Genomic DNA, 26,326 nt, shown 5'->3' with positions numbered 1-26,326 from the left:
TAGAAGGACCAGCTGAGAGAGGAAAACTGTAGAGAGATAGAGTAAAAAGTTTTAAGGACAACTCCTGCAAAGAAGCAAAGCTATCTATCTGATGCAGAGGGAAACCCCCTCAAGGTCAGTGCTAATCTCACCTGAGAATGTTATAAAATTACAATGTTATAGAATACTTTTATTTACAGGAGAAAGACTCAACATAGTTATGAATACATCCATTTTCCTTGAACACACAAAAATGTTCACAATTGAAAATTGTTAAGTTTTAGGTTCCATGTTTTCAATACTATTTTTAGACAAAAAATCCTTTAAAATACTCATATTTTAAAGTCAATAATTTAAGGAATTCTCGACTCCCAAACCCTGCTGGAAAAATAAGGTCTTCATGAGATGGTGGAGAACCACTGAAGAGGGGACAAGGCAAGCCTCCGCAGGCACAAAACTCTGAGGTCTAGGCAAGGCCACTGGGAAAGCCTTCTCCCATGACCCAACCAATCATACTTCAGATGTTGGCAAAACATGAAGGAGACTATTTAAGAATGCCAACTCAGAAATAAGTCCCACTGAGTTCAGTGGGGATTATTCCTGGGTAAATGTGTATAGGATTAGAGCCTTCGTGTGGATCCAACCTTGCAAATGGATTTATATGTATGTATTTGGATCCTACCTTCACAGCAGTATTTGAAGTACTTGTCACAACTCAGTCTGGTCTCCAATGCATGAAACATTCCCCCACCACCCTACCAGTGACTTCAAAATATTCTCTCCAACAGATTTTGCAATACCAGTTAATTTCCCAATGTCTTGCAATATCTGCAATGACCATAAACCCAAACACCATAACCCATCATCACTTTTTGACCAGTCTGGACTCTTGAGAGGCAAACAAGTCAGTACTTGCTGAAACATTGTAAGTCACAATGACAGAACAGTCACTGGCAGGCTTTTCATATTGTCTGGATGATTGTTCAGCATTTCAAAGGTTGCTTTGGCATAGAGGGGGTACATTAAATTTTACTTATGATATGTATGTTAATTATGCATGCAAAGAGTAATACAGATCTCAACAGCAGTAAATTGTGCTAGACAAAATCTCCTAGTCCTTTTGTCCTATTACTACTACTGATGGTTTTAGTATTCACTTTCCTACAAAGAGAAAGCAGGCTCCCAAGAAGCAGCCACATCTATGGAACATTTAAATGTTGAAAGGAAAACACTGGCTGTGAAACTACTTTGTACCCACAATTTGTACATGCACCTGTTTCCCACGCCAGCACCTCATATTTGTTTGCTATGGGAAAAATGTGTCTTTGCAGAAACTAAAAAGTAGTGCATACTTCTTGGAGCAAGCAACATTTTTATACAGCCAAGTAATAAAAAAGTATATCTTAAAGCTTATTGAAAAGGCCATTCTTTGTTTATATAGTTCACTTGGTGACAGCTGAGACATCTTGCACACTACAGACATTTGTGTGAAAATACATCATTTGTACAACTTCTTCCAACATCAGCAGCTGCCAAGAACCACAAATGATCAAATACAGTGCTAGATGGGGCAGGCAGATGATTTGAATGTTGAAGATTACGGATGGGCGATTTTAGAAAACAGACTGTAGCTGGTAACAAATGAAAAGTTGTCTTGTTTTAGTATAAATTTTTAATCAGTATACTACAAGCACTGCAATTATGTTTTGTGTTTTTAATCACTGGAATGCTAAAATTATCAAATGTAGAAAGCAATAGATGTATTTTGCAAATGCACATGGTATTTTTATATATATTTGTCAAAGTTCAGTGCTGGTTCATCTTAGACATTTTTGAAATCTCCAGTTTGGGAAATGTTCCCCTAATTATAATTTTCTCAATTTTTTTATATGTTCAGTACATTGCTCGCATAAATTAAATAGGGCAGATCTGATTTCTCTGGCAGTTACTTTGACGTCAAACCATATTATGAATGGAATGATTCATTTTCTTAATAAAAACTCTTTTACTTGTGGATCTAAACGTTAATCAGTATATAAATATATTTTCTGTGGGTACATTTGAGTTAAGTCATCTTTTAGAAGCAAAACACCTGCCAGGTCCCACCCCCACCTCCAAAAAATTATAACTAAGAACAGGTTGCTTACCTGTAACTGTGGTTCTTTGAGTGGTCATCTGTGCAGTCACACCATGGGCTCTGCGCTTGCGCTGAGCTGTGCTTTGGAAAGGATCAGTAGCTGAGTAAAAAAACCGTTTAGAAGGCGGGAGCCCCTCCCCCACCGTCCACCGCGCATGCCTCTGCCCGTTCCTGCCTTCCCCTCAGTTCCTTTGCGACTGAATCGAACCTGGTACCGAGAGGAAGACGGAGTCGAAGAATTTGTATGACACCGCAGAGGGGACAGAGGGAGGGTTGTGTGACTGCACAGATGACCACTCAAAGAACCACAGTTACAGGTAAGCAACCTGTTCTTCTTCTTCGTGGTCTCTGTGCATCACACTACGGGCGATTACCAAGCATTCACTTACCGGAGGAGGGTCGGTGTCATTGTAAGACTGCCGAAGGAGGAATCATTCCTGGAATGGATGTCGACATTGTAATGTTTGACAAATGTCAACGGGCGCGACCAAGTAGCTGCCTTGCAAATGTCAATGAGCGGAACTCCTCTGGCGAAGGCAGTGGATGTAGCCAAACTCCTGGTGGAATGTGCCCTTACCACCGTAGGGGGTTGCAGCTTTGAAGTTTGGTACGCAAGGCGAATGGTGCTAGCTATCCATCCCGCAAAGCGTTGGGAGGAGACTGCGTGGCCTTTTTGAGCACCTCCATTTAGTAGTGTGAAAAGTTTGGGTCCTGTCTTTATAAAAGGCGAGGGCTCTTCGGACATCAAGGCTGTGTAATTGCTTTTCGAGGGAGGTGGTGGGAGAGGGAAAAAAGGCTGGTAAGATAATCGGTTGATTGATGTGAAATTCTGAAACTACTTTAGGCAAGAAGGCAAGGTCTGGACGGAGGACAACTTTATCGGTGTGGAAAACAGTGAGCGGTGGGTCGACATGGAGTGCACAGAGCTCACTCGATCTGCGGCCAGATGCTATGGCGACGAGGAAGGCAACCTTCCAGGTAAGTAGATGTAGCGATGATGTGGCTAGAGGTTCGAAGGGCTTTGTAGTGAGACCATTGAGAACTACAGATAAGCTCCAAGTTGGATATATAGGCTTTATAGGTGGAATTAAATTCTTTAAGCCTTTTAAAAATTTCTTAATGATCGGAGTGGAAAATAGGGTTCTGCCTCCAATTTCGCCTCTGTGAGCTGACAGTGCAGCGAGGTATACTCTAATGGAAGAGTACTGTAACCCTTTGGAATACAAGTAGTGGAGGAAGAGGAAGAGGACGACGTCCTTAGGCGAACATTGCTCGGGTTGGAAGGAATTGGCAGAAGCGAAAGTGGAAAAAGATGCCCACTTTTTTGAGTATGAGTTTCTGGTAGAAGGTTTTATGGATGCAGACAGGATTTCTTTGATGTCTGCAGGGAGATCTGGTGTGGAGGTAGGTGCGGCTAGGCGTTGTGTATCCTCCATGCCGAGAGGTTGAGGGTGTGTAGGTCCGGGTGATGAATCCGGCCATGATTGCAGGATAGGAGAGATGGAATGAGTGGTAGAGTGTAGGGTTCTTGGTCTGCTATGCAGAGAAGAGGGGAAAACCAAGTCTGTTTGGGCCATCGAGGGGTGACCAGTATGAAGTTGGCATTGTCTGTGATGATTTCGGCTATCACCTTGTGGAGCAGGGGAAACGGAGGGAATGCGTAGAGTAGGGGACTGTGCCAATTGTGGAGGAATGCATCTCCTAGTGAGGCAGTGCCTACACCCCCTCTGGAGCAGTAGCGTTCGCAAGCTGTGTTCTCCTCAGAGGCGAAGAGGTCCACATCTGGTTGGCCCCAGAGATGAAAGAGGTAATGAGTCACCGAGGTTGAGAGTTTCCATTCGTGTTGGGGACATATGTGGCGACTGAGGGAGTCTGCTAGGGAATTGTCCGTGCCGGCAATATGGATTGCAGTGAGGTGGATTCCTCTGGGAATAGTCCAGCTGAGTAATTGTAGGGTAAGGTTCACGAGCTTTGAAGAGTGGGTACCCCCCTGCTTGTTGATGTGCCATAATATGGTGGTGTTGTCTGTCAGGATTTGGATGTGTCGGCTGGAAAGTTCTGGTTCGAATGCTAGTAGAGTTTTCCTTACCGCTTCGAGTTCTAAGAAATTTATGTGATTTTTTGCCTCCGATCGTGACCATCGATCTTGGATCTGGAGGGGGCCGCAGTGGGCTCCCCAGCCTATGGTGGAAGCGTCTGTGGTAAGGACATGATGGTGGTGTTGGATGGAATGGAACACCGTGGAGGAGGTGTCTGGGTATTGTCCACCACTGAATAGAGTGAGCTACATGTTTCGGAAGGTTGAGAAAATGTAGTTTGGGGTTGCGTAGCCTGTCAAAGTGACGTAGGAACCAAAGCTGCAGGGGGCGCATTCTGAACCTGGCCCATTCAACGACAGAGACGGTCGATGCCATATAGCCTAGCAAGCATTGGATGGAGTGCACCGAGGTGCGAGTAGTTGACATCATGACTCGTACTTTTCTCATTAGTATACGGGATCGTTCGAGTGGCAGGTAGGCTCTTGCAGGTAGCGAATCGAGTCGCGCTCCGATGAAAGTTATTGACTGGGTTGGTTGGAGAACGGATTTTTCATGGTTTACGCATAGCCCGAGGTCGTTGAGCAGGGAGATGGTGGTCGATATGTGGTTTTGAAGATGTTGTTTGGAATCTGAGACCAGGAGCCAGTCGTCCAGATAGGGGTAGACCTCGACACCGAGTAGGCGGAGGTGGGCACAGACAACTGCCATACACTTGGTGAACACTCTCGGGGCAGATGTGAGGCCAAAGGGCAGTACGCAGAATTGGTAGACGTCTGTGCCTATGGCGAAGCGTAGAAAATGATGACAGGATTCGTGGATGGTAATATGAAAATATGCGTCCCTGAGATCAACGACGGCGAACCAGGCGTCTTTTCTCAAGAATTGTAGAGTTGTGCCCAAGGTTGTCATTTTGAATTTTTGGGGACGTATGAAAGAATTGACGTCTCTTAAGTCCAATATAGGTCTGAGACCCCCGTCCCGCTTCGGGACTGTAAAATAACGGGAGAAGAAACCTCTCGTTGTCAATTGTTTGGGGAGTTTTTCGATAGCTCCCTTGTGCAGAAGTGTCAAGGTTTCTTGTATTAGTACTTCTGATGGTGTTGTATACTTTACAGTGCCGAGGGGAGGGAGGGTCTCGAAGTCGATCTTGTATCCTGTAAGGACAATGTCCAGGACCCACGAATCTGTAGTAATCTTTTCCCATGCGTGGAAGAATGGAGCGAGTAGGTCTCGGAAAAGATGGTATTGGGAGTGTGGTGTGGCGTCAAAAATGACGTTTAGAGAAACTATCCCCTCTCTTTTGAGATCTAAATTTGTTTTGGGGGGTAGTTGTCTTCCTCTGGAAGGTCTTTGAGGATTGGAATCTCGGTGTTCTGTCGAAAGATTGTCTTTGTACGTATGTTTGGTACTGGCGAGGCCAGCGACGGGTTTTCTGGGATTGTTGTTGTTGCTGCTGTTGCGGGCCGAGGCCCATCTTTTTGGCAGTTGTTCTTGCTTTCTGGATGTTGTCCATTTGCTCATCGGTCTTTGAGTTGAAAAGACCATCCCCGTCGAAGGGGAGGCTTTCGATCCGTGATCTGGCTTCTGGTGTGAGACCTGCGGACCGAAGCCAAGCGTGACGCCGGAGGGCTACTGCATTTGTCATGAGTTTAGAGTAGCAGTCCGCTTGATGTCGAGTAGAGTTGGTCTGAAGTCTAGAAAGTTTGGATGCTGGGGGCGGAGCTTGGCAGCCATGAAGCTGGTAAGGATTTTTTAATTCTCCAACCGGCCTTGCCGGGAAAATCAATTATCTCTTTTTAAAAGAGCATAAATCTCAAAGCAACATGATGGAAAAGGACTATGAATATTAAGTGTTTAAGTTGCTGATATGGAGTAAAGTTGAAAGGATTTAAAGTGAGATTCTTGGAACGTCTCTGTGGAAATCGAAACCAACTGCTAGTTACAGCAGTTAATGGTTTGTTTTTGTTAGAGACGAGGACTTGATTTATGGCGCATCTCACTTTTTACTGGAAAGCGGAGAAGAGCTGTAAAAAACTGGCTCTATAAAGAGAAAAGCAACTCAGGCGCAGTTTGATCGATGGATGGTGTGCTAAATTGTGATTAAGGGGGGGAGGTGATCTGCAGTTTGGAGCAATTACAGCGTTCGGTGGGGAGATGAAGTTTGGTGTTGCCGGGACTTTCGGGATTGTGTTTATGGCTTGTTTCGGTCTCCCCCAGTGAATGCTGTTTTGACATGTGGTGTAATTCCCCCCCCCAGAGAAGAGTAATTAAGTAGTGGAAAGCACACAGAAGATATAATAAACTGCTAAGAAGGGGAGCCAGGAGTTAAGGAGGAGATTTATGACTTATGTCGAATATAAAAAGAAGGATTAAAAAAGAAATTGCAAAAGTTAAGTAGTCTAAAAAACGACCCAGTAACCATAACCTCCCCCATCTGGAAGAATTAGTTTCCGAAGAAGAACAGGAAAGCACAGACTCAACTGAAGAGATAAAAATGGCTGAAGGTGGAAAAGCAGCTGGCAGTCAGCCAGCCACCTTAGCTGAAATCGGAAATGTTATTGCAGAAAACAACACAATCATTTTTTAAAAAATGGATCAGCAAACGGAAAACTTTAAACAACAGATGATTGTGTTAGCTGATAAAATCTTGCAGAACGTTACAGCTATAAAGGATTTGGAGGCGGGAGCAGACCTGACCCAGAAGAAACAAGAGGCTTTTGAAAAATCGACTAATGTGCAGTTCCAAGACCATGAATTAAGGCTGATAGCTTTAGAAGATCAAAATCGCCGTTCAACGCTTCGAATAAAACATTTAATTCAAATACAAGGAGAAAACTTGAGAGAAATAATTTTGAATTGGTTTAAAGAGTTGATGCCTGATTTGCAAATTGAAGAATCTGAAATTGATCGAGTCCATAGAGTGGGGGGGCAAAACTACAAAGGGGCTACTAGAGATATCTTGGTGAAATTTGGTAATTATTATAAAAAGGAGCAAATCATGAAAAAACTGAGATCTATGGCCCAGTTACAGTATAAAGGCAAGTCAGTGCAAATTTATAATGATCTTTGTCAACATACATTGAATTGGAGGCGCAGTGTTAAGCCAATAACTGAAATATTAGTGAAGAAAAAAATCACATATTCGTGGGGTTATCCTGTTTTTCTAAGATTTACATATGGAAAGGGGTAGCACAGAGTAACCTCTCTGGATCAGGGTAAGGAGTTATTGAAGAGCTTGGGTCTGTATGAGGAAGCAAGTGTGATTGGAACAGGTGGGGGGAGATGAGGCTGGGGCATCTGGGGTGTAATAGAATTGTTAACTGTACTATGAGATAATTGTAGATAGAAAGGTTAAGCATAGAGACCTTGTCGGCCAGGCGCAGCACTGCCTCCCCCCCTCCCCCTAAAGTAGATGGCTGGAGTATTAGACTTACGGGGATTTGGGGGGGGGAAAGAGGTGGGGGGAGGGGAGGGGGGATGGTAGGGGTTAGAGTAAAGAGATTGAGGATTATGTTATGGTGTTTGCGTTTTTATGTATGTGAATTTGAGTTTCAGAGCACAAGGGATCGGAAGAGACTCCAAAAGGGTGAATATGGATAAAAAAATAAAAGTATCAACACTCAATGTTAAAGGTTTGGGGGCAGTCGTGAAAAGGAGGAGAATAGAACAAATGTTTAATAAAGAAGGCTCTGACATAATGATGCAAGAAACACATCAAGGGTTCGAGAACGCAAATATGATTAAATTAAAGTGGCTAGTTTATTATGAAAAGTCATTGGGGACTTCAAAAAAAATGGAGTGGCCACTTTGATTTTTTAAAAAAGTGGTTTTATATTAGAAGCTATAAAAAAGGATGATAGTGGTAGATATCTTATGATAAAAGGTAAAATTGAAGGAAAGGTATATACATTGATTAATGTTTATGCCCCAAATGAGAGACATAGAGAGTTTTTTATAAAATTATTTAAAGAAATAGAAGAATTTAAGGAGGGGTATGTTATCTTAGCTGGAGATTTTAATATGGTTATGGATAATAGATGGGACAGGTCAAACCCCACTAATGTTGAAAAGAGAAATGATATCACTATATTGAATAAATTAGTAAAAGAGAATGATTATGTGGATTCTTGGCATTTACTTAATGGGGTTAAGCCTGGGTTTTCATATTATTCCCCAGTTCATCATACATACTCCAGGATAGATCATATATTTGTCTCAAAAGATTTTGCAACTAAGATTTGTAAAATGGAAATGGGGGTAATAAAGGTAACTGATCACGCATTGTTAAGCTTAGAATTTGCAATTAAGAAGAATTATAAAGAGGCGTATAGATGGAAATTGAACACAAAAATATTGAAATATAATAAAGTGGTAGAAAAAATTCAGAAGGAATTGTCAGAGTCCTGGGAAATTAATGAAAAGGGAGGAACAGCTGGGTCAGTCGTTTGGGACACCATGAAGGCTGTAGTAAGAGGAATTTGTATTAGAGAAATGTGCAGTTTAAAAAGACAACAACATGCAGAGCAGGAGAAGCTAGAGACAGAAATTAGAAGTTTGGAGGAAGAATATTGGCAAGGTAAAAATAAATATAAATTAGTAGAAATACAAGCTAAGAAGAAACAATTAGAAAATTTAAATTTAGAGGAGGTCCAAAAAATTTTAATATATATGAAAAGGGAGTATTTTGAAAATAGCAATAGGAATTCTAGATTGCTTGCCAGACTCACACAAAAGGAAAAAGGGAGAAACGGGATAGAAGCATTGAAGGATAATCAAGGGAATTATTGTTATACAATGAAGGATAAAATAAAAAAAATTCAGAAATTTTATCAGGAATTATATGAGGGTAAAGAAACTCAAAAAGAAAAGTTGGAGGAATATATTGGAAGGTATATAAAGAAGGGAATAAAAATAATACATAAAGAGCAAATGGAGAAGGTAATAACTCAAAGAGAAGTTGAAGATGTAATTGATAATTTGAAAGTGGGTAAATCACCGGGAGCAGATGGTCTAGGATCAGAATATTATAAAGTTTTTAAGGAGTTTTTAGTTCCGAAATTAGTGAAACTTTATAACGCTATATTAATAGGAGAGAAGATACCAGAATCATGGGAACATTCATTGATAATATTAATTCCAAAACCAGATAAAGATTTGACTATCCCTGATTCATATAGACCTATTTCATTAATAAATCAGGATGCTAAAAAAATTTCATCTATTTTGGCTAAACGGTTAAATAAATTTATATCAGAATATATAGGAGAAGATCAATGTGGATTTGTGGCAGGAAGGCAGATGCATAGTTTAGTGGGAAGAGTTTTAAACGCAATACATGCAATAAAAAAATCAAACATCAAGGCAGGAATTTTGGCATTGGATAGTTTTAAGGCTTTTGATTGTGTGAGCTGGCAGGCATTAAAGATTATTGTAGATAAAATGGGATTTGGAAATAAATTTAAAATTATAATAGAACAGTTATATTCCCAAAATACAGCTGTAGTGGTGGTAAACGATGGACTCACTGAAAAGATACGACTAGCCAGAGGTACAAGACAAGGATGTCCGCTCTCGCCGGTCCTGTTTGTAATGGTTATGGAAGTATTGGCGAATGCATTAAGAGATGATGGAGAGATAGAAGGAATTGGAGAGGTAAGGGGAATAAAATTGAATATGTTTGCGGATGATACCCTACTGACTATTAAGAACCCATTAAGAAAAATAGATAGAATTAAACAACAATTGAGAGAATTTGAAGAAGCTACAGGGTTAAGAATAAATTGGTCCAAATCAGAGATGATTTTGTTTAATTATACTAAGAAGGAAGAAAAGGAATGGGAGTATAAGGGAATAGAAATGAGAGTTAAGGAGGAGATTAAATATTTGGGAATTAAAATTACAAAAAACCTAGATAATTTAGAAAGGGAGAACTTAACGAGGTTAAAGAAAGAGGTATTAGAAAAATTGGAAAAATATAAAAGATTAAATCTATCTTGGTTTGGAAGAATAGCACTAATAAAAATGAAGATCTTAGCTAAAATTAATTTTGTGTTTAGGATGTTACCAATAAAAATTTCAAAAATTGAGATAAAAAGTTGGCAAAATATTATTAATAAATATTGTAACGGAGAAAAGAAAGTGAAGGTAAATAAGAATAAATGGTATTTAAGCCAAAAAAAAGGAGGACTGGGTCTCCCAAATATAAAATTATACTATGTAGCAAATAGATTAAGACATATTGTAGAAGCAATTATAGGAGTAGGAGATTTAGATTGGATGGAGAATAAAACTACAAGTAATGTAGAGATGAGTTTGGAAAAAGATTATGGAAGATGGTGTTTTTGGAAATTGAAGAAATAGTGGGAATGAAAATAGAACAAACACCAAAGATTGCATTACTGTCACTATTTGAAGATTTAAAATGTGGAAAAGAAATTAAAGAATTGATATCAAGTTTGCTGACTGCAGCACGATTGATGATAGCTAGGAACTGGAAGATTCAGGGGGAATATTCTATTGAAGAGTGGTATAGAGAAGTTTGGGATATAGCTATTAATGATAAATTGACTTGTAATATTAAGTGGAGGAAAGGCATAACTAAAATAAATGAGTTTGAAGGAATCTGGAAACAGTTCCTAATATTTGTGTTTACTAAGGGAAGTGGGAAACCGCCAGCGGAAGAAAGTATGAGATTTTGGAATCAGGAATAGATCCCGAGGTGGAGGGTGCATCTATATGTTTAGAATGATATATATGTAATGATAGGATAGGTTATAGTTAATATTTATCTTATATATGTATTCAACATTTATTCAAAATGTATGTAGTTTGTTGTGTTGTTGTTTCTTTTCTGTAAGATGTTTATTTTGTGTTTTAAAATAAAAAATTTATATATAAAAAAAAGAAAGTTTGGATGCTTGAGCCTGAAAGGCTCTTGCTAATTCTCTCTGGTCTTCTGGTAAGTAGTCACATAGGGACCCAATTTTGTCCCAGAGAAAAGACTGATAACGTGCCATTAGTGCTTGGTAGTTTGTCACTCGAAGACCTAAGGCTGAAGCGGAGTAGGCACGACGGCCCATAAAATCTAGTCTACGCCCCTCTTTATCAACCGGAAACGAGTGTATCCTCTGTGATCTGGAGTGTGAGGATTCTACGATTATTGAGTTGGGTTTAGGGTACGAAAATAAAAATTCGACGTCTTTAGACTGAACTCGATACATAGACTCGAGCCTGCGTGATGTAGGCGAGATGAGCGAGGGGGACGCCCAAGTCTGTTTTAGCGTTTGTAGCAAAATAGGCGAAAACGGGATCTCTGTTGGAGTCGAGGCTTCTGAATATATGGTATCAAAGAACGGATCCTGTATCTGTTCTTGATGCTGCTGGGCGTCGACGCCTAGGGCAGTAGCCATGTAGAGAATTTGTTCCGAAAATGAACCCATGTCTTCTGATGGTGAGTGGCGATCTTTCGTGCCAACTTCATCACCAGGAGAGGGTAGCGACGGCTGGAGGGTTGAAGACGAATCCGATTGAAAACCTTCCTGGGAAGCGTGGTCAGGTTGTAGTATAGGGTATGTATCCTCCTGAGGCTGTGGTGGTAGAGACATAGATTGAGGAGGTATAGGTGGTAAAGACAAGTCTTGCGAAGGCGGGTGGCGAGGTCCATGCCTATCTGGATAAGGGTCAAAATAAGGATCCCTGTCATAGTAAGGGTAATCTCTGGGATAGCGATAGTCTGAGTATCTGTCCCAGTCTTGTGGCGGTGATCGAGATCGACATCTGTAGTTGTCGTAGTAGTATTGCGGATAATGCTCTCTGTATGGTGAAGAAGAGCGGTATCTCGAAGTCAATCTTGGAGAGTGCTGATGTCGACGGTAGGATTCAGAGGAGGGCTGTATTGCAGTTGTGACTGCCTGCTCAGAGCACTCTTGATCTGGTGACGGGCGTCGAGGGGAAAGCTGTGCAGCACCTTGACTGGCTGAGGGAGGTCTGGCTAGTGATGCGGTACTCGAAATCCTCCTAGGAGGAGGAGGAGGGAGTGGCCTCTGAGGTGATAATGAGGACTCTCTGATCTCACCCTCCGATGGCGTCGAGAGAAGTTCAGTGACCAGGCGATCAGGCGGGTTTGAACTCTCTCTAGCCGGTGGCGGGTGTGGCGCTGCCGACAATCCCCGCGTTGGGAGTAGATGCTTCTTCTTCTTTTTAGGCTGGGAGTCGGGAGACGACCTCGGCTTTTTTGCCTTTTTAGTGAGCTTATTCGCGGTCGATATGGTAATAGAGCGCGATGGCTCGTTTTGCGCCGTAGATACCGAGGGAGCTGAAGATGTCGAAGCTTTTGGTATCGATACGGAAGATGACGCCATTAGTGAATCTCTAGGATTAGGCGTGTCGACAGATAGAAGCGTTCTTTTCCACAGTTCGGCTTTTAGGCGGTCAGATCTGTGGCGTCTGGTTTGTTTAGAGAAAGCTTGGCAATGGTGGCAGGTCTCTACCACATGGGCCTCTCCTAGGCAGAGGACACAAAGGGAGTGGCCGTCTGCTGCAGGAAGTTTTGTGCCACAGCGGACACACTTTCTAAATGGGGCTCTGAGGGCCATACAAGGTTGAGAATAGTTTAACAGTAAGAAGTTATCTAGAGGAAGATGTATAGTTTAAGAGGAATTAAAGAAATTCTTTTTTTTTTTTTTTTTTAGGAGAAAGATATAAGATATAAGAAGAGGAAGAGATTTAGAGAAGAAGTACGGAGAAAAAAAGCTCAGCTACAAGTTTTTCGTTTCAATTACGAGGAGGATCCTTCCGACGAATCTAGCAGGTAAGCGGTCGCAAAGGAACTGAGGGGAAGGCGGGAACGGGCAGAGGCATGCGCGGTGGACGGTGGGGGAGGGGCTCCCGCCTTCTAAACGTTTTTTTTACTCAGCTACTGATCCTTTCCGAAGCACAGCTCAGCGCAAGCGCAGAGCCCATGGTGTGATGCACAGAGACCACGAAGAAGAAAGAGCAGTTTCTAAAGTTGAAGCAGCAAAAAAGAAAAAATGTTGATAAATTTTTAAGCACACTAACAATGGTTTGGAATAATAGTTTTTTTTCTAACAAAAAAAAAGTAGAAGGACACTCTTGCAAAATCAGTTTTAAAGAATAACATATTAAATTTCTTACAGCTCTTTATGTTTCTCCTCTGCCAAGATCTGGTCATTTGGTTTCAGTCCATATCTGAAAATAAAGAAAAAAGTAGTTACCAAAATGAGTAATTTGAACAAATCTATTTTTAGTTTTAGAGCACGAAGGTTTGACTATATGACCAGGCTCGTCACATATTTGGGAGAGCAATCCTATGGGCATCAAGCCCAAAGGATGGTGCACTCTGTTGTTGGTGCCATCCATCCAAAGCCCCGCCAGGCTCTTGGTGGCAGAGCAGGAGGAACAACAAAGGCTTTTTCCACCTCCTGACCCTTGAAGAAGGAAACTCTTGCTAAATAAGCCCTGAGACCATCTAGCTCTTCCTTTGTGCTTGAAGCAAAAATGGATCCATGGCTTCTCCCCTCCCAATCCAATGATGTACCCCAACACACCCATTTCCTCCTTTACGTAGTCTGGAATCCTGACTTCAAGAGAGGGAGCCACTGTGGAGGTGGGACTGAGGACTGGGGAGATCTCCTTGGAGCAGGGATCCTGTCTCCACAGTCAAATCTCCTTCTGTCTCTGGCCTCAGAGGTGGTGGGAGAGTGGAATCTGCTGTATCCTATGGCCCCTCAGGGGCTATAGGATTGATCTGTCAGATAAATCTATAGTGTTTCAACCATACATCTATTCTTTAAAATAAATTTTTATTGTAGACATTTTTCAAATGCAAAATAACTGAAGAATGAACAACAAATAATCTATCTGTACACATGTTTCATCTTACTTGCATTTAATACATTTAGGCTGCAATCTTTTACAAATTACTTGAGAGTAAGATGTACTTAATTCAATTAGACTTACTTCTAAGTAGGCATCTGTCTTAAAATCTCAGTATTTGTTTTACAAAATAAGATGGATTTTAGTCTCTGGCCTTTTGCACATTTTTCTTATTATTATCCACGTATATTACACATTTTTATTTTATTTTATTTTATTTTATGCCCTGCCTTTCTACCAAGAAACAGTGGTCAAGGCAGCTAGCAATAAAAGCCAACATTTAAAATTAAACCATTGTTAAAACAAAGCTATTACAAATATAGTAACAACAACAACAATGGAATAAAAACAGCTCCTAACCCAACAGATTAATCTACATGCCAAAGGCCTGCTTCAATTCTTGCTTGCCTGCAGAAGGACAGTAGAGAGATCCAACTTGCAGAGTGGAAGATAGATATGGATTGTTTAAAACATTATTTTGTAACCACCATTTGGCCTTTATAATACTGTGGCAACAGCACACACTATCATCATCATCAGTTTATTGTGCTAGCTGAAGGCCATGACAAATACATCCATAGAAAAGCATACAACTATAAAAGTACACAACAGTTTAAAATAACCAAGAGAACCATACAGTGAACCTTAAATTTACTGTGACTAAAGCTCTCATTTCGCTCAGCACTCTGAGTCTCCGTGGCAGTTTATAGCAATTTTATCTAGTTCTCTCTTCCTAATCTTTTTCGCTGCCAGTGCAAACAGGGCCACTTTATGAGTGACATTATTATTATTATTATTATTTATTTATTTATATAGCACCATCAATGTACATGGTGCTGTACAGAGTAAAACAGTAACTGTTGGTATCGCTAAGGAGGAAGAGAACTGTTTCTGCTTGGGCATTCATGCCTCCATATGTCAGCAGCGGTTTCAAGAGTCTCTCTCTTGGGTCCCTATACAAAGGGCAAGTTAACATATAGTGTGTTATGTCTTCCACTTGTTGTTGACCACAGATACATAATCTCGATTCAAATGGTACCTTGTGGTAGCGTCCAAACAGCACACACTAACAAAATGATGCTGAGCTTACAAAACTATTACAACTACACTGAATGTCCAGTGTGCAGAACCAACAGCCAGCTCTGGTCCAGATGTAGCTCAATGCCCAACCTGCCCCTTTCCCTGAGTCACATGCACGAGAGTATGATTCTCTAATTCACAATGAGCAAAGGGAATATCTGCGTATTTGAAAATAAATCCACCTAGCTGTCTGAGACAACTGAGTTTCACATTAGCCTCCTACAAAGAACTAACACTGCTACTTATCCAATTCATCCTCCACACCACACCTCACACCATAAATTAGGTTGCTGTTGTGGTTTTACTTATGGCCATCTGATTCTGTTCTTTAGTCTACCTAAAGCTCACATAATATATCCATGGCTAAAGCACTATTTTATTTATTATTACTGAATTATTTTAAAACTGTATATGCTACCTATTCCCTTGGAACGAAATACCTTCTTGAAGAGCCAGGTTTTTACATACAGTACGGTATCAAGGCATAATGAATCTGTTGGCAGAGCATTCTACAAGTGTGGGTGAACAACCAAAAGGGCTCCCCAGATGATGACCAGTGCATGAGAGGAAAATCATATGTGAGAGGCAGTCCTTAAGGTACCCAGGTTCCAAGTCATTCAGTTTAATATTAGCACCTTCAATTGAGCCCCAAAATAGGCATAACATGGTCAGAACACTTAGCTCTCACCACCAACCTATGTAGCTGCCGCATTTTGCACCAATTGCAGTTTCTGGATCCTTTTAAGCAACAGCCCCACACAGTAGTCTAACCTTTTGAACCATGCCTGTCCAACATATTAGCCAGTAGAATTTCTTAAAACATAGCTATCATTTTCATTTTTAACATCCCAATGAACATTTTGAGCATAATGATTTTTGAATGACTTGCTAAATCAGGTGCCCCCTCAAATATTAATTGCTTCATGCGGAGGCAGCATAACTAACATTTGCTTTTCCTCATTTCATAGAATCATAGAATAGTAGAGTTGGAAGGGGCCTCTAAGGCAGAAATCCACCTTAAAGCTTCCCTGATAGATGGTTGTCAAGCAGCTTCTTTGAATGCCTCGAGTGTGGCATTTTAGATCACACGTGATTGTTAGGAATTGAGATTCTAAACTGGACAGTGAGCAAATTGCAAACAAGCAGCTATAGCCAAATGGAAGATTATGGCTCTTCAGTTTCATTTCTAAGCACTTAAGAGACACTTTGGAAACTAATGATCCTTGATTGAAGTTAGCATTTTGAAGATAAAACTTTAATGGAGGAATTGGCTTAGATATGTGGTACCATTAGAGGCCATAAAACATTAACCTCCATTACTTGAAAAACATAAATTCTGCATATTGGGTGTGGGGAGAAAAGTTGATAAATGTTGATAAATGCCTGACTCAAAGCTACTTTATGAACTGACTTTCCCAGAAAAGCTTACAAAACCTCAACTGGTTTAAAACATAAGGTTTATCAAGAATAATTTAGATAGAGAAAATTATAATGGTGAAAGAATTTTAACAAAAAAGAGAAAATAATTTCCATTAATTTGCCACGAACAGCCTATGATACAGTCAGTGACCATAAGACCCGTAGGAATTTTGAGGTGAAAAAGTTTTCTCTTCAAATGCTGTTAGGGCATGCCTGAAGGAAGGGTAAAATCTTGGGTAGACATCTGGCAACCCGGGCATAAAATTTGTAGGACGCCATTTTGTTTTGGACATATACGCTCAGTAGCTAATACTGAATTTCGTAATATTCTGTTCTTGTCAATATACCTACACTAAATACAACATGTTTTTTGGATTCCTTATACAATTTCCTATTAGATAAGACTGTTTTTACTCCTCTCGGACATTTGAATGTGAATATTTTGACTCTATTTTGCTAGTACTAAAAACGTTTTTTAAATTTTATCTAGTTATTTCCTGACAAAAGATATTTATATTTTGATGTACAAATATAATATAACAGCATTTGAAGAGAAAACAAGTCCACCTAAAAATTCCTACGGGTCTTATGGTCACCGTCTGTATAAATTTTCATGTACAAAATATTTAACTCATGTGAATTTTGTTTCAGACTGACTAAATGAAATGGGGGATAACAAGCAAATTGTTGGCCTACCTCTGTGCCGAGCGAGTGGAACTCCAACAGATGCGGATATTTCAAAATGTATTATATGCCAAAATCACAATGAGGGGAACACAAGAACTACAACAGAAGGAAGACAAAAAATCTTGGCTGCAGCTGAAATACGACAAGATTTTTTTAAAAAACGCATCAGTCTCGTTGGACGTGATTGTGAGTTCGTGTACCATTGTTCAAATGAGTGTTATAAATCCTACACACAAAGAAAAAAATAGAGTAAGTGGAACCAATCGTACTCAAACATTTCTTGCAGCCACTCTGTTCTTCAAGGACGACGTATACATCAGAACTTGTGATCTTGAAGATCATTCTTCAGATCAACAGTGAGCTTTGATGTATAAATCTGCTCCAAACTCCGAAAAATGATCTTCAAGATCACAAGTTCTGATGTATACATCGTCCTTGAAGAATACATCGTCACTTTTGAAGCCAGCTACAAAACTTCTACTTAGGCAGTCTGGCTCAAATATGTATGGGGATGGGACAGAGCCTGTTTATATTACTACTGCTGACAGATAAACTTATTTAACCCATTGAGAACTCTTAAGGGCTGTGATTTTCGGATTCCAGAAAAAGGGGTACTTGGCCAAAGTCCAATGCGGGCTGTTTTGGTTTACTTGTATAATTGGTCTCCAGTCTTGTGCATAGGTTCCACTTATTCTATTTTTTTCTTTGTTGTTCCTGTGTTTCTGTTTTCCACAAATAATACACGGAAGATTTGTAGGATCCATCTTAGGCGATGGCTGGTTATGAGAAACAACATCACCTCTCAATATTTTGCATGGCTTTAGTGCTGAATCTTCCACTTCGACTACATTTGATTGTTCGTGTTGTTTGGCTTCATTTTCTCTCTTTTTCTTCAGTAATGTTTTCTTTAGTGTGTAGGATTTATAACACTCATTTGAACAATGGTACACGAACTCACAATCACGTCCAACGAGACTGATGCGTTTTTTAAAAAAATCTTGTCGTATTTCAGCTGCAGCCAAGATTTTTTGTCTTCCTTCTGTTGTAGTTCTTGTGTTCCCCTCAGTGTGATTTTGGCATATAATACATTTTGAAATATCCGCATCTGTTGGAGTTCCACTCGCTCGGCACAGAGGTAGGCCAACAATTTGCTTGTTATCCCCCATTTCATTTAGTCAGTCTGAAACAAAATTCACATGAGTTAAATATTTTGTACATGAAAATTTATACAGACGGTGACCATAAGACCCGTAGGAATTTTTAGGTGGACTTGTTTTCTCTTCAAATGCTGTTATATTATATTTGTACATCAAAATTTAAATATCTTTTGTCAGGAAATAACTAGATAAAATTTAAAAAATGGTTTTAATACTAGCAAAATAAAGTCAAAATAGTCAAAATATTCACATTCAAATGTCCGAGAGGAGTAAAAACAGTCTTATCTAATAGGAAATTGTATAAGGAATCCAAAAAACATGTTGTATTTAGTGTAGGTATACTGACAAGAACAGAATATTACGAAATTCAGTATTAGCAACTGCGCGTATATGCCCAAAACAAAATGGCGTCCTACAAAATTTATGCCCGGGTTGCCAGATGTCTACCCAAGATTTTACTCTTCCTTCAGGCATGCCCTAACAGCATTTGAAGAGAAAACTTGTTCACCTCAAAATTCCTACGGGTCTTATGGTCAGTGACTGGACTACTAAACATTCAAAACAAATAGCTTTGGTTGTAAGGTCCACCAATGACCATTCATGCATTATTACTGCAAACCCACCTCTACAGACCAGTTCTATTTTACTTTAACAAATTATAGAAATTCAGATTGTTATCACCTATGCTAGCAACATGACCTATGCTCGTAAGATGGAGAAAAATGGTGAAGGTGTTGGTAGTTATGATGTCATCAGGGCAATCCCATCTGATCTGAGCGTCTATATGTTACTGAGGTAACACAGAGCCTGATCGCAGGGTTAGTGTAATGAAGCAGCATGTCAACTGTTGATTTTTGTAAGTAGTTGCTAGAAGAAAAAGTTTCCTGGCAATGACACAATTGTTGGCAGAGTTGCTATGGATGCTGCGGAAGCAGTTACCACAGTTGCTCCATTGTTGTTTGTTTTGAGATGCTAGTATGTTGTGTTCCAACTAAATGAGAAGAATGACTAGCTTCCACTAGTACAAGCAATGGTAGCTTACAACAGTAATACACATTACATGCAATTCAAGGAAGCACCCTATTTTCTCCCCTGTAGCACTTATCCACATCATGCTATCATTGTGTTTTGTGTTTTCCTACCTTTGGGTAATTAATGATGCTGGGTGCTGAATACACAGAATGAGATGATATCACAACATGCAGCAACTGATCCTACAAGTTATGTAGCAGTTGGCAGCATTCCAAATCACATGTAAAACATAGTCTCATCCATAGCAAACCATAGGATGAGCATGCTCACAAATGCTCAATCTTTAAATGGAGCTTCTGTAAATTCTGCTACTAAACAAATATGTATTATACTACCAAGGGCAAATATGCATTATGCCACCTGGCCCCAAGGAATACCCTTCAGGTATAAGTATCAATATATTGTAGCTAATGTTGCTTTACAGAAGCTATCCAAAGAGCTGCAATTTATAGTCAGTAAAAGCCTGAAAGCACTATTTGTCTTGACAATTCTGACTGAAAAGGTGCCGTCTTCAATAAAAAGGCAAGTCCCCGCTAGGTATATACTTTGCCAGGCACTAGCCCTCCATCTCATCCAACAGATATTAGTTCTGTGGGCTAAGACATCAGTACCAATTCATGTAGCCTCATTTCATTCTCTCTGTATAGCTAAATTTCTAAAAATGTCAATTCCATCTACTTTACTCACTCTGATTAGATATTTGGACAAGATTTTAAGCTGCAATTAATACTATGCAAGGTTTAAAGGGCTTTTGAATGTAATGCCAAAATAATAGGTTTAAATGATTATAAATGGATTGAGAAAGCAAGGAAAGACTAAAGCTTATTAATCACTGCACTATGGTGAACTGTGATGCATTTATTACATTGTCTGGCTTTGTCACTCTGAACTGAAAGACAATATTAAGCCTCAAAATTAAAAAAAAGATTATTCAACAGAACCACATGGTTACTAATTCAAGGGAAGAAACACATCAGCATTTAGGGTCCTTTTCTCCAAGCTTGAGCATAAGCTTCAAACCTACAAAAGCTATGTATAGTGCCCCCAAGGGGCCTACAAAGATTGGCAATATATGGTATCATGCAAATACTAGGGTTGTATGGGGTAGGGGGATCAGTTTGGAGTCCACGGCGCTTCAGTTAAGAGACCGTTCCACATTAGTCTGCCTCTGGCAACAGCCACTTTGAGGCAGAAACTAATTCCAGTTTTCCAAAGCTTTGGATGTCTCCCCGTTGAATTATTATGACAGCTCCTACTGTCAATACAATTAAGGACTGCTCTAAAGGCATGTATCAGAGTGGCTGTCAAAGCTGTGATGTGCACCTTCAGAGTAGTTCCTGGTCACACTTCAGAAGTGTGGATAAAAATACTACAACACAATAACATGATTATATTTCAAGCTGAGTGGGAAGAAGAAGTAGAAACTTTTGCACCCTTGTGTTTTTCTGCCCAGATTAATGTTTCCTTTCTAGATCTGGCAAGTGCAGAACACCAAAACTACTAAAGAGAATGGAATGATTAGCAAGCAAAAGATACCCATGCATTCCTAAGGAAAGGCCACATAATCCAGCTCATGATGATCAAAAGAGAAAGTAAACATAGAAGGAGCAGATGAGATATAGTCAAAAAAACTTGTAAAGCAGAGCATTGGCAATCTATTTGCCCATGTAAAATTGAGCAAAAGGTTGAGAGGGCAAAATGCCCTTTCAATCAAGGCCCAAATGGTCCTTTCGGGAATTTTCTCACGGCTGTTCACAGTGTTGCAAGACTTCTGCACCAACTTCCATAATAGGCTATCTTGAAAATATTTATCCAAAATAGTTATCGATCTTCCACACTTTTATAATTTTCATAGACAAGACATAAAATATTAAGATATAGTCTCATGCTAAGTTTGATTCTAGCAAGGGATTCTAACAGAAGCATTTATGCTGACATGAACCCAACAACAATCCACGTTTTCTCTTCCTGGGTTAGTTCACACATAAGAACCTACAATTCAACAACAACCCATACTCAGCCTGTACTCTGGGCTGTTGTTACATATGAAACAGGTCATTTCCCCCTTCAGTAAGAATTTGCTTCTCTCTCACTGCATATTGCCAGCAAGTAAGCTACATAGCCAAACTCAGCAAGCTGCACAGCAGCATCACTGAAGGTAAAGCAGCACTGGAATCAATGGAACAGAGGAAGGAGCATGCAATGCTAAAGCAACTCAACAACACATCACGACTCACTACATCATAACTCTCGATGTTCTGCAAAAGGCCAGGAAGCCACCCTTGCAGTGCAACACAATAACATAGGCAGCAACACCTGCTTGCCTCAAGATAGGGATGAACTCTTTCTTGCCTGCACAATGAACAAACATTTTTGCCTCTGTTCACGTGAGCCCAGAAACACTGCCAGTAGGGAAAGGGACTTTCTTAAATTGTGCTAGAGTTTAATCAAAACTAGGGTGCCGCCTCAGCCCTTCCAAGGGTACATCCAAATAGATATAGTTCAGAAATAAATAAATAAGATAAAGACGGAATATTTTAGTGTACTCAAGCACTACAGGACATGAGCAGCATGACTTAGTTGCTGTACAACCAGCATGGCTGCTTTCTCATTTTGAGCACTGTAAGAGCAGGGAGAAGAGTTCTTAACCTTTCTAGATATCCTTCTTGCAATCTAAACCGTGAGCTACAATACCTAATGGAGAGCATAGAAACCTGCCATGAGAAAATGCTCATTCAGCAGAAGAGAGAAGATGTAAACCAATTTGGAGAGTAATAGGGCTCATTTGGACCTGGGATCCTAAAGTGTCAATATAGCATCAATGTAGCCTTTTCTTTCCATATAATTTGCTTTAGTGACATCAATGAAAATGTTTCAAGACCTCAAAAGAATAAAGTTTTCCAAAGCACATTTTCAGCCAATTAAGTCATATTTGTTCAAGAATGATTCATTTTACATCCTGAACCACAGACACTTATGCCAAATGTTCCACACATGTAGGGTACAGACATGGATAGTATTGCCTTAGTTCTGCTCAAAATGGTCGTTTTTATAATACCATAAAGGATGGGCTTATTAGTTTCTTTTGTTTTTAAAAGCCAGGAAAGTTCGCATTTTCAATACATGAATATGTTAACGTTGAATTTTAATTTTTCCTTTCTTTAGGAGAAAATAAAAGTAATGGACAAACGTTATAGCTGCTATTTCTAAATAATAGCTCTACTATATTTATAGCTAAAATAGTTTTCTATAATGTTAGAACCACCCATGCTTCTGGCAACTCAGCTAGAATACTGGGGTAAGTGGGGCGCACTGAAAGTTAAGCTCTTAGAGGCAGGGTTGATTTGATTTAAATCAAAATTTCTCTGAAGGACTCAATTTTAGTCATTTAAATCACTGTTTAAATCACTAGCGAAAAAGATTCTATTTAATCATCATTTCAGTAGAAGTACATTATTGTTTAATATAACCTTAGTACATATTCAAAGATGTAGGTTTCTTTAGAAGGTAGGTATACACTAAGCAAATATTCTAAATTGTTTTAAGATTAATTTTCATCACAAAATGGGATGATAATTTTGTCTAAAGCAGAATGAACTTGTGAAGTCATTCAGGAGACGAACCAGTTTTTTGTCATGATGTGCCATAAGGACTACCACCAAACAAGCTTTTAAATTGTAGTAATAAAAAAATGAATTTTTCTGGTTAGTTTTCTTCTTCAACAAACAACATTAACAAAACACACACATGAATTTTTGAATGGTTAACTATTTCAGGTTTTAGATGAATGTAACATTCTTTAAAAAATAAAATGTAGGCAATTTCAACCACAGCAGGCAAAGAAACAAAATATTCCCAAACACTCTTTTACGGACAGTTGCTGCTATACTAGCTATTTCCCTTCTACAGCTGAGGATACATGGAGAAGATGTTTCCTCAAGAGTCAGGACTGCATGAATATGTTCTGTTCGCTTTTGGTTTCACATTCTCTTCCCTCTCTCACCCCATGCATTTATATCCAGACTCCTCCTCCTCCATGTCTCCCCAAATTCTCTATTCATTCACCTTCTCTATCTTTGCGCTTAGAGAGAAGCAAGGCCTTGGGGGGGGGCATTGCATGCACCTCTGTACACTACCTGCAGTGCAAAATAGGGCTGATCAGGTTATCTCCCATCTTCATAAACTGCTGCTAAAATTATTATTATTATTATTATTATTATTTATTTATATAGCACCATCAATGTACATGGTGCTGTACAGAGTAAAACAGTAAATAGCAAGACTCTGCCGCATAGGCTTACAATCTAATAAAATCATAGTAAAACAATAAGGAGGGGAAGAGAATGCCAACAGGTACAGGGAAGGGTAAGCAGGCACAGGGTAGGGAAAAACTAACAGTAGAAAGTAACAGTAGAAGTCTGCACAACATCAAGTTTTAAAAGCTTTAGGAAAAAGAAAAGTTTTTAGTTGAGCTTTAAAAGCTGTGGTTGAACTTGTAGTTCTCAAATGTTCTGGAAGAGCGTTCCAGGCGTAAGGAGCAGCAGACGAAAATGGACGAAGCCGAGCAAGGGAAGTAGAGGCCCTTGGGCAGGCGAGAAACATGGCATCAGAGGAGCGAAGAGCACGAGCGGGGCAATAGTGTGAGATGAGAGAGGAGAGATAGGAAGGAGCTAGACCGTGAAAAGCTTTGAAGGTTAACAGGAGAAGTTTATATTGGATTCTGAAGTGAATTGGAAGCCAATGAAGAGATTTCAGAAGCGGAGTAACATGGTCGGAGCGGCGTGCTAAGAAGATGATCTTTGCGGCAGAGTGGTGAACAGAAACCAACGGGCTGATGTGAGAAGAAGGAAGGCCAGAGAGAAGAAGGTTGCAGTAGTCCAACCGTGAAATAACCAGTGCATGAACAAGCGTCTTGGCAGAAGAGACAGACAAAAATGATCGAATCCTGGCAATATTATACAGGAAAAATCGACAAGATTTAGCTACTGCCTCAATATGAGGAATAAAGGAGAGCGAGGAGTCGAAGATAAAGCCAAGGCTACGAGCTTCCTTGACCGGAGTAAGCGTAACATCATTGACAGTAAGAGAGAATGAGAGATGAGGAGAAGGTTTAGGAGGAAAAACAAGCAATTCAGTCTTTGCCATGTTAAGCTTCAAGCGACGATGAAGCAGCCAAGCTGAGATATCTGAAAGACATGCCGAGATACGATCGTGAACATCAGGAGAAAGTTCCGGAGATGACAGATATAGTTGTGTATCATCGGCGTACAGATGATATTGGAGACCATGAGATTGAATAAGCTTGCCCAAGGGCAACATGTATAAGGAAAACAACAACGGGCCAAGCACCGAGCCTTGCGGAACCCCTACTGAAAGGGGAAAGGAGGAAGACGAGCTGCCATTAGTCAACACGCTGAAAGAGCGACCCGCTAGATAGGAGGCAAACCAGTTATAGACAGAGCCACAAAATCCAAGGTCATGAAGGGAATCTAAGAGAAGATCATGATCAACCGTGTCAAAGGCTGCAGTTAGATCAAGGAGAATAAGAACGGAATAATGGCCTTTAGACTTGGCAGTAAGGAGATCATTGGTGATCTTAGTAAGGGCTGTATTCATAGAATACAATCAGAAGCTGTATAATTAGTATTCATTGTGATATCTTTGACCTAGGCTCTTTTTTTGCACTGTTTTAAGAAAATGTAGAAATTGGATTTAATTTTTTAAAAAACAAAAACAATTAAAATAAAGCAAAACTGATTTCCCCCATAATCAATTATTTTTTATCAAACTTGCCCAGAAGTTGGAAAATGTTGGACTCATGACAAAAAAACTTGCCCATGTTATTTCCTTTAATTTAAAGGAACTTAAAATATATAATTTGAAATAATATATTAGTTATGTATCTCTAATTTAGCTTCATAGAGAAATCACATAGAAATTTGATAGCAACTGCCTGCAAATCCTAACACTTCCATGACAAATGACAAGATTTATTGGCTATGCTACTGCATGAATTGTGTTCCACTGCATGAATCCATTGCTTGAATTGTGACAGTCAGTTCACCTTTGTCTCATTATGGTGTCCTTTGTTCCCAAGGGCAGACAAAAGGTCTCTTTGCCTCCATCATTCAGCTATCAGAGGCAAACTAATCAGCATAGCAAAGCTTATCCTGCTGGCTTCAAATTCCAGAGGTGGGTGAGACACACCCAGGCTCAAATCTTCACTCAGCAATGAAGCTCATTAGGTGACCCAGGGCTAGACGCTAAAATTGGGGGCACAATGTAAATACTTACAAAACCTGTTGCTGATGGTCTTCTTTGTTGTTCTTTGAACCCTAATTCTTTAAAATACTTGATAATTATTTGAACAATATTTGATTTTTTAAAAAGTAATCAAATGCCCACCACTGCGCACTGCTGTCTAACCTATGTTCACATTATTCAGATTACTGTATTATTTTATTTTCAATATTTATATACTGTTCCCCATTCAAAATTTTGGAGTGGTGAACAGATAAAATAGAATAAAGCAGAATAAAAACACATTAAAAATAGATTTTTAAAAAGAAACGAAGTGCAAAATAAACAGTGGCTTGTCATTAAGGGAAAGCTTCCTGGAACAACGATGTTCTCAGGAGGTGCTGGAAAGAATACGAAGTTGGCGCCTGCCTAACCTTCAGAGGCAGGAAATTTCTTAGGAGGGGGGCCACCACACTGAAGGCTCTTCCCCTGGTGGGCTCCAATCGCGCAATAAGTCTATGTGGAACCACCAGGAGCATGCCCTCGGATGACCTCAGTGATTGAGTAGGTTGATAGGGGAGAAGGCACTCTCTCAGATATCCTGGTCCCAAGTTGTTTAGGGCTTTGTACACAAGTACAAGAACCTTAAACCTGGCCAGTGC

General features: G+C 39.9%; 1 protein-coding gene across 2 annotated transcripts in view; it reads right to left on the bottom strand.

The window, feature by feature from the left end:
* Positions 1 to 26,326, bottom strand: part of ADK (adenosine kinase) — a 518,244-nt gene that overhangs the window by 437,943 nt on the left and 53,975 nt on the right. For both annotated transcript variants that reach the window (XM_063128876.1, XM_063128877.1), the window contains exon 3: positions 13,309 to 13,362. In XM_063128876.1, the coding sequence (XP_062984946.1) occupies positions 13,309 to 13,362 (54 nt within the window). The remainder of the gene's footprint in view (positions 1 to 13,308; positions 13,363 to 26,326) is intronic.

The sequence above is a fragment of the Elgaria multicarinata genome, chromosome 6, assembly GCF_023053635.1.
Source record: "Elgaria multicarinata webbii isolate HBS135686 ecotype San Diego chromosome 6, rElgMul1.1.pri, whole genome shotgun sequence".
NCBI lineage: Eukaryota > Metazoa > Chordata > Lepidosauria > Squamata > Anguidae > Elgaria > Elgaria multicarinata.
This window is presented reverse-complemented; position numbering and strand designations above follow the sequence as displayed.